General features: G+C 46.8%; 2 protein-coding genes and 1 non-coding gene across 4 annotated transcripts in view; 1 reads left to right on the top strand and 2 right to left on the bottom strand.

Moving 5' to 3' along the window:
• Nucleotides 1-12,792, bottom strand: part of EMC3 (ER membrane protein complex subunit 3) — a 146,271-nt gene extending 133,479 nt beyond the window's left edge. For both annotated transcript variants that reach the window (XM_049766328.1, XM_049766327.1), the window contains exons 1-7: nucleotides 12,596-12,792; nucleotides 6,410-6,467; nucleotides 6,033-6,126; nucleotides 3,590-3,694; nucleotides 2,294-2,375; nucleotides 1,635-1,714; nucleotides 869-951 (exon numbers count right to left, since the gene is read on the bottom strand). In XM_049766328.1, the coding sequence (XP_049622285.1) occupies nucleotides 869-951; nucleotides 1,635-1,714; nucleotides 2,294-2,375; nucleotides 3,590-3,694; nucleotides 6,033-6,126; nucleotides 6,410-6,467; nucleotides 12,596-12,750 (657 nt within the window). In that variant the 5' untranslated portion in view covers nucleotides 12,751-12,792. The remainder of the gene's footprint in view (nucleotides 1-868; nucleotides 952-1,634; nucleotides 1,715-2,293; nucleotides 2,376-3,589; nucleotides 3,695-6,032; nucleotides 6,127-6,409; nucleotides 6,468-12,595) is intronic.
• FANCD2 (FA complementation group D2) overlaps nucleotides 1-14,987 on the top strand; it is a 1,230,368-nt gene that overhangs the window by 179,214 nt on the left and 1,036,167 nt on the right. Inside the window, exon 2 of the mRNA XM_049766247.1 lies at nucleotides 13,057-13,127. The gene's annotated coding sequence lies outside the window, so the exon portion shown is untranslated. The remainder of the gene's footprint in view (nucleotides 1-13,056; nucleotides 13,128-14,987) is intronic.
• LOC125998364 (U6 spliceosomal RNA) lies at nucleotides 5,687-5,794 on the bottom strand. Its single transcript, XR_007491953.1, has one exon. It is a non-coding gene; the product is annotated as a U6 spliceosomal RNA (small nuclear RNA).

Genomic DNA, 14,987 nt, shown 5'->3' with positions numbered 1-14,987 from the left:
AAATAGGGGCCAGAGAGAAATCAAGGAAGTAAGGCATTTGCCTTTCATGCAGAATGCCATTGGTTCAAATCCTGGCATCCCATATGGTCCCCCGAGCCTGCCAGGAGTGATTTCTGAGCGTGAAGTCAGGAGTAACCCCTGAGCGCTGCTGGGTGTGACCCAAACACCAAAAATAAATAAATAAATAAATAAATAAACAAATAAATAGAAAGGCTACTTGCCTTGCACGTAATTGATCTGGTTCTAAAACCAGAACCTCATATGGTCTCCTGAGCCCGCCCACAGTGATCCTTGAGAGCAGAGCCAGGAGTAAACTCTGAGAATTGTCCAGGGTGGCTCCCCAGAAAAACAAACAAAATATTATAAACGCTTACTTGGTGCCTTTGATCAAATTGCCTTTTTTGTAGGGGTGCTCCCAAATGGTGCTCAGGAAACCCTAGGCCACTACTGGTGGTTCTTGGCCAACAGGTCAAAGCTGGGCCGAAGGAGAGAGTGCTCTCGGGCTCTGCTGTGGGAGGATTACCTGGGTCGCCTTGTGATGTTCAGGGTCCTCCAGATCACCTCTCCTGGTGCTAGCTAGTACCAGGTGCTTCCAGCAATGCTCAGGAAGGCCACTTCACAGAGTGCCAAGTCCTGATATAGAGCCAGAGCAAGCCCCAGGCCAGGCCTGCACCCTAAGCCCCATGCTCTTTACCAACCCCAATCAGATCATTCAAACAGCTTCACTTGAGTGTGAGTGAAACTGGCAATGAAAAGCATTAAGAACAACAACTGCACTGATTTCTGAGACACAGAGGTCGGAATGTGGGCTACTCCTTTCCATACCAGACCTTAGTGAGCCCAGGAAATGAAGTGGGGGGCGCTGTACCTTGAAAGCTTTGTTGGTGTCTGCGGGCAAGGCCATGGCGGCCCCAGTCATCTGCTCCTGCATCATCCGGGATTGGTCAGCGGCTAGAGAGAAAGACACAATCTGAGCACAGGGTGTAGCAAGCACAGGCCCACCCCCACTAAGATTGAGTCTCAAAGGGGTCCTGTGTATGGGGCACTAGTTCTGGGACTGAAGGGAGTCACTTGGTCTCTCCTAAGAAAAGGGTATGAGAATCGGAGAGAGATCACAAGGAAAACAGCGGTCAGATGGACTTCATGATCATTTCTTTACTGGTGGGTCATACCGACAGCATTCAGTGCCCCTTCCCAGTTCTGTGCTGAGGTTGAGGGCTTTTTCTGAGGCACCAGGGATCCAACTCCAGCACACAAACCCGTTCTTAGTCCCTGAGCTATCTCCTCTCTTGGCGCAACTTTGCATTCACAGGCAACATACCCCCTAGCAGCTACGGAGCAGGGCTCCTTCCACTCTCTCTTGGTCACCTGTTGGGGGAGATTAAGACCCTGCTTCAGAGAGCAGGGTGAATGAGCCAGGGGTGCTGCTGACAAGATCCCTTGTGTGAGGATATCAGACAATGGGGAACTAAATACTGTGCCCGTGACTGCCAGGGACTAATCTATTGGTACTTAAGGAATGACACTTCACGATGCTGACAAGTAGCATGCCCTGCACCATGCTTCTGGCCCTGGCGTGGTGAAATTATCTTAGTCTCAATCTACTTGTCACTCGAGATGGGCTTTAAACTCACCATTATCCTGGCCGAGAATCAGGGAGTAAATGCTCCGGAGCCCAAAGACATTGAGAAAGTACCAGGATGCAGAACTCACCCTGTGAAGCAAGGGTAAAATAAGTTGGGCACTTCAGAAATGCCTGTACTCACTTTTGATTCATTCATTTACTCATTTTTGGGCCACACTTGAAAATGTTCAGGGGATACTCCTGGCTCTGAGCTCCGGGATCACTCCTGGCAGAGCTCTGGGGTCCATACTAGGTGATAAAGATCGAACCCACGTCAGCTGCATCCTACCAATTATACCAGGCCCCCAAATTCACTTTTCTACCACCTCGAGCACTTCTGCACAGACTGAATCCACACTTTGACCTCACCCCTGGACTGACTGCACACAGTACAGGAGGAGCCAATCCAGCTAATCCTCACAGTTTGAGTATGTCAACAAGCTTTAGGGGGCACTGCTGGTCTAGCCCTGCTGCCTTGTGCATCGCTGGTCCTGATTTGATCCCTGGCACTACATAGGGTCCCCTCAGCACCACCAGGAATGAACCCTAAGTATAAAGCTAGGAGTAAGCCTCGCACTCTTCTGGGCATGGTTCAGAAACCAAACTATATAAACAAAGCAAAAACAAAAAAAAAAAAAGGGAGAAAGGGAAAAAAAACAGTATTCTCACCATGATGCATCCAATGTGAGAAGTTCAATTCCTTGCTGTAGCATAGGCTTAAAACGAAGTGTCAGAGGAAATGGAACCTTGGCTGCAGAAAAAAAAATGACATGTTCAGTTGGAGCTTGTTTATGTTTAGAACAGATGAAGCTTGAATGTAAATAGTCTGTCTGAAGGGGTGGGAAGTCTGTGCCACACAGTTTGAAAAATGACTTTCACAAGGAGGAGGATATTGGTGGCAATTTCCGAAGAAATAACATTCAAATGTTCCTCAGCTACACTTCGCTGAACAATACCCACTTTTCTATTGCTATAGAAGCAAGGATTCAGCAGAGCTGTGACCCAAAATCTGAAAAGAAGCTTGCCCTTTAATTCCTTAACCACCAAGGGAAAGAGAGCCACACAAAGAACAACACTGCAGGGGGCCAGAGAGATAGTACAGAGGGTATGAGCATCCCCAAGCACTGTCAGGAATGATTCCAAAGTGCAGAGCCAAGAATAACCCTAGCACCACCAGGTATGACCCAGAAACAAACAAAGATAAAAGTAACATTGCGTAGAAAGCGACCTGACTCCAACAACTTAGAACAAAAAGGCTACCCAACACTTAGAAAATGCAGAAGTGAGGGCCCCAAGTGATAGCACAATGGTAGAGCATTTGCCTTGCACGTGGGTGACCTAGGACGGACCTCAGTTTGATCCCCAGTGTCCCATATGGTCCCCCAAGCCAGGAACAATTTCTGAGCGCAGAGCCAGGAGTAACCCCTGAGCGTCACTGGGTGTGACCCCAAAACAAAAGAAAACAAAACAAAAAATAAAGAAGTGTAACTAGTATATCCTTTGCCACCCTGGATCTTTAACTCCAGAGCTGGTTCTTATAGAAGTTGACAACCGGGCCCGGAGAGATAGCACAGCGGCGTTTGCCTTGCAAGCAGCCGATCCAGGACCAAAGGTGGTTGGTTCAAATCCTGCTGTCCCATATGGTCCCCCTTGCCTGCCAGGAGCTATTTCTGGGCAGACAGCCAGAAGTAACCCCTGAGCATCGCTGGGTGTGGCCCAAAAACCAAAAAAAAAAAAAAAAAAAAAAAAAAAAGAAGTTGACAACCACTTGCTGGGGGAATCCCACACCCCCAGAAAAACACAGCACCATTATGAACTTACTATCATCACTTTGTGACAGGAGCCATCATCACATTTGTATTCAAAGAATAGTAACCGTGTCCCCTATAGAGCAGAGGGCCTGAAGGAAGGTCATGGGCGAGAGGACGGGTGACATAAACCAAAGTTGTGTGAACTGTGACTTACTTGTGACAAAGCCCGAAAAAGTCATGTTGATCCAGCCGCCGATGAGGATCATGGGGAGGACATTTGTGACATTACCTTTCATCATGTCCGTGAGCATGGTGGGGTCTAAGACAGAAGCACAAGGGTCATGACATTTCACGGTGTGCCTCCTGGTTTTCGATTTACCTGAAGTTGACTTGCTGATTAAAGAAAGGCAAGTGCATTGTAAAACATTCATGGACTCAGACGTGGATAGTTGAAGCCCCTCTTGGTCAAGGCCTGTTTTACCAGTGCTATCTTCCAACTGATACATAAAGAGAAACTGCTTGCTTATGGCTCTGCTTACTTTTTAATAGGGGCCAGCAGAGCTTGGCTGGGGAAGGATATGTGGTGCCAAGGATCACACTCAGGGCCATGCTCATACAGGTGAGCCCCTGGGCCTGTGGTCTGCATACCAAGGGGTCTCTCGCTCTCCAGTGCTTACAAATGAGCCCTGGCCCTTGACAGTGCTTACATATTTCTGTAAGATGAACTTTTAGAAAAATTTTTCTTTTTTAGAAGAATTTCTTGGTCAAAGGATTTGAACATCTAAAATGGAAAGTGGGCCAGGAATGCATGTTAGTGGCAAATGTTATGCTCTGTATTTATGAGACCCAGTCCCTTTTTTGGCACGGAAACATGCACATAAATCAAAAAAACGCAAAGTGGAAAGATCCCACCAGATTCTCCTTCAACAGCGGTAGTAGCTGTGGCCAAGTTTTTCAACTTTTGCCAATAGTACGCTACAAAGAACATCTCATCGTGGGGCTGGAGAAACAGCACAGTGGGTAGGGCACTTGCTTTGCACACAGCCAACCTGGGTTTGATTCCCAATATCCCATCTAGTCTCCTGAGCATCTCCAGGAGTGGTTCCAGAATGCAGAGCCGGGAGGAACCCCTGAGCATCACCAGGTGTGGCCAAAAAACCAGGAAGAAAACAAAACAAAACAAAACAAAACAAAAGATCTTGTCTTAATATGAATACCACAGATTTAAGAATAATTTTAAGAGGCCGGGGCGGTGGCGCTAGAGGTAAGGTGTCTGCCTTGCCAGCGCTAGCCTAGGACAGACCTCGGTTCGATCCCCTGGCGTCCCATATAGTCCCCCAAGCCAGGAGTGACTTTTGAGTGCATAGCCAGGAGTAACCCCTGAGCATCACCGGGTGTCACCCCCCAAAAAAAATAATTTTAAATTTATTTTATTATTATTTTGGATTTTTAAATGGAGACTGTGATTTACAATGCTACTAATTATGGTTTTTCATGCACAAATTCCAACCCCATACCCATCATCCTGATTCAAGGTCCCCAAGTTCCCTCTTGACTAAGTGCTCCTCCCCAACTCAATTATGTGGACCAGTTCTCCCATTTATGTTGCCTTTGGTCCTTCGTTGCTACCTCACTGTGTATCTAAGTCTCACCTAAGAGGTCATTCTATATCTGTCTCTTCCCTTCAGACTGACTTCACTCAGCACAATCTCTAGTTCCAACTATGTTGCGTGCCACACATTTCTATCATCTTTTCATATGTATACGGGCCTTTCTTTTAGATTTTCTACATGATCCACTAAAATAATATATAGTACCCTGTCTGCATTTGAAATAGTTGGTTTTAATCAAAGGAATGAACATTTAAATGAGGGTCAGGACACACAGAATAAGAGGTTTTTCTGTTCCACTGGCCTGGAGCCTGTGGGAAGGAACCAGGGTCTGTCAGGGTAGGAAAGGCTGGTCACAGGGAGTTCCACAGAAATAGCCAGACCCTCCCTCACTCAGACAGAGAATGGGGTGCAGGCCTTGTGTGGTCGCTGGGTATTAGACATTTCTGCTGAGATCCGAGGCCATTCCAGTGGAGTCTGAGGACATTTCCCTCGTACCCTGACTATCAAGCCAGGATATTTGAGCTTGTTTTTTGTATGTTTTGTGTTGGGGTCACACCTGCAGTGCTCAGGGTTTACTCCGGCCCTGTGCTCAGGGATCTTTTCTGAATATATAGTGCTGGGGATCAAACCCAGGACAGAGATGTTCAAGGCAAACTCTCTACCTGCTGTGCTATCACTCTGATCCCTATTTGAGTTTTTAAAACATGGAATTTTTCACAAATTTGTGTGTCCTTCTTGCACAAGGGGCTATGCTAATCTTCTCTGTATCATTCCAACATTAGTATATGTGCTGCCGAAGTGAGCACTCTGTTCGAGTTTTCTAAAAATCTACTTTATATAGTGGGGTTCCAGAAGACTTAGTTACAATATAAAAAAAAGAGAATCCCACTGTTTCATAGATCCCAGTCCAAGAATATCTTTCAGAGACTATTGTTTTCTCTAGGCTGACATTTAAATCAGAGGCCTCCTCTGCTCAGACCCCCCTGGCCTCAATCTATTAACTCATGCTACAAATGAGCCAGATTACAGCGGGAATCAACCTACCAGTCATAGGAGAAGGAGGAACTACCTTCCGTTTGGTTTTTTTGAAAAATCCATCCTCTGGGTTGTTGAAGTAGTATTTTCTGGTCAAGAAAGACTAGTGGAGAAACAGAGCTTTTTTAAGTCTGAAAATCATGACAGCGTAACATCAAGCTATCACCCCAAAGGTTCTTGGAATGGGCTGTTGTACTGAGGCAGCAGCCAATTTGGCAGGGGCCAGGACACCTTAGCTGGGTCACATTTAAAAACAATCTGCAGGATGGGTGAGAGTACAGTGACAGCGACACCAGCCAGGCCGCAGCTGACAGTTCCCCGCCAACTCCAGTGCCCTGAACAAACACAGACTGTGGCGCTCTGGAAAACAGAGAAAAAAAGAGTACCTGTTTGGGGATGTATTTTCCATTTTCCCTGAGGACTCTGCTCCGAATGAGGACTTGACTGAAAAACACAACAGAGACAAAGGGATTTTGAAAAGCGTAACGCGAGAAGGTAAGAGAATTCGAAGACCCATTCAAACATGAGAGGCCTGTTTGGCAGCACTCCTAGGCAGAAACTTTTCAAAATCTAAGTGTTCTGGGAGGAGGGAGACAATATGTAAAGCATGGGGGAGGCCCAGGCTCAATCTCTCATTTTGCAAGGATCCTGAGCACCAAATTGGGAGCATGGTTCCGAGTATTACATCCCCCGATGTAATACTACCCAATATTGCATTTATCCTAATAAACGAGTCTTTTAGAGTCTTTATGTTTTAAATGACCATGTTTCTCAACAGAGATTTCTTTCATTTGTTTTTGGGCCATAACCAGTGGTACTTGGGTTTTACTTCTGGCTCTGTTCTCGGGGATCACTCTTGGGGTGCCAGAACTTGAACTTGGGGAAGCCACGTGAATGGCAAGTGCCCCACGTTAATTGTACCATTACTCTGGCCCTACAACAGAGATTTCTGAAGCACATACATTTGGGACTTTGTTTCTGAACCACAACCAGCAGTGCTCAGGGCTTACTCCTGGCTCTGCACTCAGGAAGCACTCCAGGTGGTGCTCAGGGGATCATATGGGATGTCAAGGATCAAACCTGGGTTGGTTATGTGCAAGGCAAGTGCCCTAATCATTGTATTATCACTCCAGCCCCATATCTGGGATACTGGTATACCCAGTCTTTTTTTTATACTGTAATAAATTAAGGAACTTCCTTTGAGTATGAGGTAGATATTGAATGCTACTCAGAAATCTTGGAGAAGGGAAAAGGATAATTAAATGTTGCAGGAAAATACAGAATTAAGTACAGGATTCGAGAGGGCTGTACTCTCGTATCAGGATTAGACAACAAAGAGAAACCAGGTTCAGAGTGCTTTCAGCTTTTAGGAAACATCTGTTGAATTAGTTAATTATTTGGCAATAGTTGTCAGTTACTAGAGATCACATAGAGGATAGAGAGATGGATCAATGGTTTGAGCATATGCTTGGTATGTGAGAACCCTGGGCTTGATATCCAGCACTACAAGGTCTCTTGAGCATCACTGGGAGCAGCCCTTGAGTTCAGAGCCAAGAGTAGTCCTTTAAATCTCAATCACTAAGGGCCGAAGAGATAGCACAGCAGTAGGGCATTTGCCTTGTGCGCAGCTGACCCGGGATGAACTGGGTTTGATTCTCAGCATCCCATATGCCACCCCACCCCAAGCCTGCCAGGAGCCCCCAAGCCTGCCAGGAGTGATTTCTGAGCGCAGAGCTAGGAATAACCCTTGAGCGCCACCAGGTGTGGCCCAAACCTAAAAAAACAAAACACAAAACACCCCACCCCAAAAAATCCTCAGAGAGAGATAAACACAGAATAGTCTCATCTATGGGTTTTAAGAAAAATAGACATTATTGTAATAATGCCCAGAGACAACAGAGATGAGGTCTGGAAGGACTAGCTCACGATATGAAGCTCACCACAAAGAGTGGTGAGTGTAGTTAGAGAAATAACTACACTGACAATTATCGTAAAAATGTGAATGAGTGAGGGAAGTAGAAAGCCTGTCTGGAGTACAGGAGAGGGTGGGGTGGGAGGAGGGAGATTTGGGACATTGATGATGGGAATGCACTGGTGAAGGGGGCGTGTTCTTTATGTGACTGAAACCCAACTACAGTCATGTCTGTAATCAAGGTGCTTAAATAAAGATATTAAAAAAAAAGTGCAGGGCCGGGTAGGTGGCGCTGGAGGTAAGGTGTCTGCCTTGCAAGCGCTAGCCAAGGAAGGACCGCGGTTCGATCCCCCGGCGTCCCATATGGTCCCTCCAAGCCAGGGGTGATTTCTGAGCACATAGCCAGGAGTAACCCCTGAGCGTCAAACGGGTGTGGCCCAAAAACCCAAAAAAAAAAAAAAAAATGTTTTGGGGCCGGGAAGGTGGCGCTAGAGGTAAGGTGTCTGCCTTACAAGCGCTAGCGTAGGACGGACCGCGGTTCGATCCCCCGGCGTCCCATATGGTCTCCCCAAGCCAGGGGCGATTTCTGAGCTCATAGCCAGGAGTAACCCCTGAGCGTCAAACGGGTGTGGCCCAAAAACCAAAAAAAAAAAAAAAAAAAAAAAAAAAAGTGCCATCTCTAATAATAAAGTAGTCCCTTAGCACTACCAGGTGTGGCCCAAAAATCCAAAGTGGGGGCCCGGAGAGATAGCACAGTGGCATTTGTCTTGCAAGCAGCCGATCCAGGACCAAAGGTGGTTGGTTCAAATCCCGGTGTCCCATATGGTCCCCCGTGCCTGCCAGGAGCTATTTCTGAGCAGACAGCCAGGAGTAACACTGAGCGCCGCTGGGTGTGGCCCAAAAACCAAACCCCCCCCCCCAAAAAAAAATCCAAAGGGGGAGGCTGGAGTGATAGCACAGTGGGTAGGGTGATCTGGGTTAGACCCCTGGCATCCCATATGGTCCCTGAGCCTGCCAGGAGCGATTCTTGAGTGCAGAGCCAGAAGTAACCTCTGAGCACTACCAGGTGTGGCCCCAAAACAAAACAAACAAAAATTAAAAGGGGGAACATTAGTGCTGTGATGCTAATATACAAACACTCCAGAAATCAAAAGCATTTCTTGATTCAGTCAGACTCTTGAAAAGAAAAAGAACACAGGATAATGTACTCAGGCTGTGAAGGCAGCTCGAAGGGCTGGAACGTGGTTGGCTGGCAAAGCCTCAGGTTCCAATCCTACATGGTCGCCCAAGTACCACACTGGGAGTAAACCTACCCAACCCCCTAGAAAAATAAAACACAAAACATTCTAAGGTTGGAGATGGGTTTAAGTCCTGACTGCCACTTAGCAGCTATGTAATTGTGGGCAAACCATTAAAATTCCTTTTGCCTCTTCACATTCTGTACAATGAAGGACTGTTCCCTCACAGGGCTAACGTGCAGTGAGGGATAAAGATCTGCAAAGGCAAAGATCTGCAGGATTAGATGGGAAGTGCGACTGCTGTGGCGTGGGGAGGGCAGAGGGGTGGATTCTGAGTGCCCAAAGTAGAGGGTGTTTTCACTGAGTCAGAAAGCCAAGATTTTTGAGAAGGCTCTAAAGAGAGGACAATTTAATAGTAAACTAGTATTTGTATGAGTGCGTGTGTGGGTGCAAGGTTGCTTACCCATTATACTATTTCTCTAGCCAAAGAATTTCATATTCTCAAAGATATTTGTTTATATCCTTTCCAAAGAGTTAGTGTATTTTTTAAGCTTTAAGACATCTTAAACAAAATATACATATTGGGGCTGGTGCAATAGCACAGTGGGTAGGGTCCTTGTCTTGCATGTAGCTGATTCAGGGTTGGATCCCTGGAGCCCTATATGGTCCCCTAACCACTTCTAAGAGTGATTGCTGAGCATCACTGGTGTGGCTCAAAAACCAAAACCAAAGCCAAAACAAATACAAAATCTACATATTATTCCCAAATGTGGTCTTGAACATTTTATTCAGGCACAATCATTAAAAAAATTTTTTTTAAGGGCTGGAGAGATTAGCACAGCAGTAGGACATTTACTTTGCATGCGACCGACCTGGGAGGAACACATTTCGATTCCCGGCATCTCATATGGTTCCCCCAGCCTACCGGGGTTGATTGAGTATCGAAGCCAGGAGTAGCCCCTGAGTGCAGCTGGGTGTGGCCCCCAAACCAACCAACCAACCAATCAATAAAGTTTAAAAAAATATTTTTTTTAAAGTCTGATAAGTTTTAAGACAATGACACTTTTAGAAGAAATCCAATGTCCCATGTGGTAATCTTTCTTTTTATTTTTTTGTTTTGTGTTTGGGTCACACCCGGCAGCGCTCAGGGGTTACTCCTGGCTCTGCACTCAGAAATTGCTCCTGGCAGGCTCAAGGGACCATATGGGATGCCAGGATTCGAACCACCACCCTTCTGCATGCAAGGCAAATGCCTTACTTCCATGCTATCTCTCCGGCCCTGGTGATCTTTCATGCTACTGAAAACACACAACTAAACCATCAACTAAAACACCATGGTTTTTAACAACTAAAAACCATCTCTTGCTTTGGATTTGTCCCAGCTGAGAATTTCCTGCACAGGATCCCACCCACACAAGGACTGGGCTGACACAGTCACAGCATGTCAGAAATGATAGGTGAGGTTGAGTTTTCATAGTAACAATGACTATTCTTCATGTACTACTGCCCCCAAGGGGGCCTTTACAGAAATCTGTGGAAACAGGGCTGGAGTAGTGAAGCAAGCGGTAGAGCATCTGCCTTGCCTGTGCCAGCCTAGGACAGACCATGGTTCGATACCCTGGCGTCCCATATAGTCCCCTGAGCCAAGAGCGATTTCTGAGAGCATAGCCAGGAGTAACCTCTGAGTGTCACCGGGTGTGGCCCAAAAACTAAAAACCAAAAAAAAAAAAAAAAAAAAAAAAGAGAGAGAGAGAAAGAAAGAAATCTGTGGAAGGATTGTATAGTCAAACTGATGGAAAGAGAATGGAGCTGGAGTGACAGTATAGCCGGTAGTGCTTGACTTGCAAATGGCCAACCCGGGTTTGATCCCTGGCATCCCATATGGTTCTTCACCTGAGCACCACCAGGAGTGATTTCTGAGTGCAGAGCTGAGAGCAACCCCTGAGCATTACTGGGTGTGGCCCCAAAACAAAACAAAACAAAACAGAAAAACCAAAGTAATGGGAAGTAGAGGAATGAGAACACCTAACTTTCATTCCTCAGGTACCTGGTAGGGGATACCAAGGATTTTCTGGTGCTGGCTACAGATAGAATACAAATACTAGGTAAAGCATCTGCCTGGCAAGTACGAGCCTAGGACAGACTGCAGTTTGATCCCCCGGCATCCCATATGGTCCCCCAAACCAGGATCGATTTATGAGCGCAGAGTCATGAGTAACCCCTGAGCATCACTGGGTGTGGCCCAAAAGCCAATAAAAGACAAAAACAAAAAACCAAGTGTCCACTGCATGGCAGTGCGAAGAGCTCTGACTTGGAAAGCAGAGTGAAGCCCTGCCTGTCGCTATGTGTGACCAAGAAACTTATAGGGACAAGAATCCCACCTCAAACAGAAAAGTTTTAAATTCCATTTAAATACAATATTCTTTTTTGGTGGTGCTGGGAATTGAATTTAGGACCTCCCAAATGCTAGGCATGCTGTCTCCCCTTTGAGCAACATTTCAAGTTAGATAAATAATATTTAGTGAAAAATGATTTCACGCTTTAGGCAATGAAGTAAGTGCTGATGAAAGCGAGTGGAACCAACCAAGTTTGGCAGTTGGTGAGTAAAAAAAAAAAAAAAAGTTTTTTTTTAAGATGAGGGGAAGAACAGGTTTATAAGGTAGAGCAGGAGGAACCAGTATTGCACAGGAAAGGTTACATCTCTCTTAAGCCAGGGCCTGTCATTAATTTAATTTTTTTCTGTCATTAATTTTATTAAAATGTGTGTTTTGGGAATGAGACCTCCCTATGGTCCGGGGAGGCCTGGCACTTCCTAACTCAAACTGGTTTTGAATCTGGAGAAGAAAGGTAGGAGTGTTAATTCATGGCAACTCATATGGGTTAGACAAACTCCTCAGTAAGAATGCAGGATGATAGTGTTCATTTAGAAGGAAAGTATGGGATACTTCCAACTAACAGATTAAGTGCTTGCCTCTCAGGGGTTTGAATATGGCCATGCTCAAAGTTAAACTCTAGACTGTATGGGGGATATGAACAAGAAATTGAGATAGGTAAGACAGTTTTATGGATTTTTTTCGTATTCATGCTTTTTTTTTTTAAATAAAAAAGTTAAACATGGAAGAGTTGGGGGGGGTTCAGAGAGAAGTCCTGGAGGAAGGTAAAAGACCAAGCTACCAGTAGTAACCTACGGAGTTGGGTCATTGCCTAAGTCCCCAAGAGAACCATCCACCCATCCAAAAATGCAATCTCCAAGTGGGGTTCTCATGGGGGAACACCCTAATCATCGCCCCCCATTCCCCGTGGAACCCAGATCGCTGGGGCAGGGTGGGCAAGGGTGGGCAGCCTGCAATGTCCCTATTGGCTCAACCAAGGTCATGGATGGGAAGCTGATCATGGGGGGGGGGCTGGCAGAGCTCACTGACCTGTCAGACACTTGCTCCTGGGTGAGCTTCTTATCGCTCTGCAACAGGATAGACACGTAATGGCGGATCATCCCCACGAAGAAGGTGATGATGACGATGGGTAGGACCACCCAGAGGCGAATGTTGGAGTCCAGCAGCAGCTCAGGACCCGCCATCTTCCCCCCCCCCAGTTCTTGGAGAGGCTCACTTCCGGCGCGCGGGGATGACGTCGAGGCACGCGCAGGCGCACTCGGCGAGAGGGCGCTCCGGCGGCATCGAAACGGCACAAAGTAGGTGGCGCGCCGGAAGTAACTCAATTAGAGGCGCGACTCGATGACGTCAAAGCGTGCGCCGACGCATTCCGTAGGCGGAGCAGCACTCTACATAGGCGGAGCTGCGCCGGGACCGGGAAAGTTCACCAGGAGGGCAAGTGTCTGCGCATGCGCACCTGCGCGCTGCTTAGCGGTGCTGCTGGTCCTGGGGTTGCCTCGGCCTCCGCTCTGCACCCCAACTTCTCTTCCTTCTCGGCCTCCTGGCGTGGACAGCAGGACAGGTAGACCCCCAAAAGGGCCCGGAAAATGGCCGGGAGTGGGGTTGGCCCTGTTAGCGCGTCGAGTTGGGGGGCTTGGTCCTGTTGTTGGCCTGATGTCTCTGGATTCGGTTGCAGGCATGACGGACCCCACCCCAGTGCACCCCCAAAATCTACGCCAGAGGATGGAAATATGGGGAGCTAGGGGTTGGGCCATGCACTCACTCACTGCCAAGCCCTGGTTCAGGATCTCTACACTGCCTGGGTTAGGCCCAACGCAGCCAAATAATTACTCTGGCCTGCCCTCCCCTCCCTTTCCCTTCCCCAGCCCCTAAGTCAGTTTGCAATTTTGCAATTTTGGGGACCCTTTATTATAAAATTATTATATATTTATTGCCCTTTATTATAATAATCAAGGGCAAGCGAAGTGGTAGGAAGACGAACGAGAGAGATCTCAGAAATCAATAGCACAGCATGTTTAGGAGTTTGCCTGGCTTCCATCTTTTGTACCACAAAATGGCCCTAGGAGCTCTCAGAGTGAACCCTCTTTTTCCCCCCTGTAGACATCATCAGTTGTGGTCCCAAACTTCTCCCCCCCAAATAAAAGTTCCTTTGTTCCCCCCTCAAAGGACACTAGTGTTCTCCATTTCCTGAAAGCTAGAGGGTCAGAGAGAGAATACAGCTAGCTGGTAGGGTCCTTGCCTTGCAGACAGGTAGCTGACCTGGGTTCAATTCCCGGTTTATCATATTATGTTTCTCTGAGCACCGTTAGGAGTAAGTGGCGAATGCACATCCCAGAGTAACTTAACCTCTGAACCCCACCAGGTGCAAATTTTGCAGAAGGCTGGAAACAGGCTGGAGAGATAGCACAGTGGTAGGGCATTGTATGCAGATGGATGATAGTTCAAATCCGAGCATCCCGTTTGGTCCCCCAAACCTGCCAGGAGCAATTTCTGAGCACAGAGCTGGCAGTAACCCCTGAGCACCACCAGGTGTGACCCAAAACAAAACAAAAGGCTGGAAATAGCTACCATTTAGCAGTAAGTTCTGCTTTGAGTGAATGTTCTAGAAGGCACAGGAATTGTGCCCTAGGGCTCCCAAGAAATTAGCATGACTAATGGGGTCTTTTGTTCTAGGATCCCCACATTGCAAGGTGGGCTAAAGATCCCAAGGCCTAGCAGAACCCCGAGGACTTAGAGTTATGGGAGGAAGAGGGCAGTGTTTAAGGGAAGGAAGTGAGACCTGGGAAGGAAGTGAGACCTGGAAAGGCCTGGTCCTAAATGAGGCCTCCTCCCTCTGCTGCCTATCACTAAATCACAGGCTTCTTTCTTCACTTGTAGGTTGTTTGCTGCCTCTTTAACTCTTTTCCCTGCTTTAAAAATCACATTCTGGGAGTGTTTGTGTGAGAGACTTAATGCTTCCTTTATCTTCCCACTCACGGTAGCCTAAATTTCCTTGTAACCCTCAAAACTCACTTATCTTTTCTTGTACAGCTGTGCTGAGTGCAGAGCCTGGATTAAGACCTGAGCACTGCTGGGTGTGACCCCCCCAAATAAAAACAAAACAAATAAAAAGATTTTTTTTTATTTTGTTTTGGGGGGGCACACAAAAAGAATTTTTTTGTTTTTTGTTTTTTTTTTTAGGTTTTGGGTCACACCCAGCAGCGCTCGGGTTCCTCCTGGCTCTATGCTCACAAATCGCTCCTGGCATGCTCAGGGGACCATATGGGATTTGAACCACCGTCCTTCTGCATGCAAGGCAAACACCTTACCTCCATGCTATCTCTCTGGCCCCTGAAGAAATTTTAAATTAAAATTCAGTATGCTCAAAGCACAATATAGTCTCATGAAACAAAGTATATACCTTTATTTTATGTGTTCAGGG

This window comes from Suncus etruscus, chromosome 20, assembly GCF_024139225.1.
Source record: "Suncus etruscus isolate mSunEtr1 chromosome 20, mSunEtr1.pri.cur, whole genome shotgun sequence".
Classification (NCBI taxonomy): Eukaryota; Metazoa; Chordata; class Mammalia; order Eulipotyphla; family Soricidae; genus Suncus; species Suncus etruscus.
The sequence above is the reverse complement of the archived record's forward strand: the minus strand, read 5'-3'. Positions and strand labels throughout refer to the sequence as shown.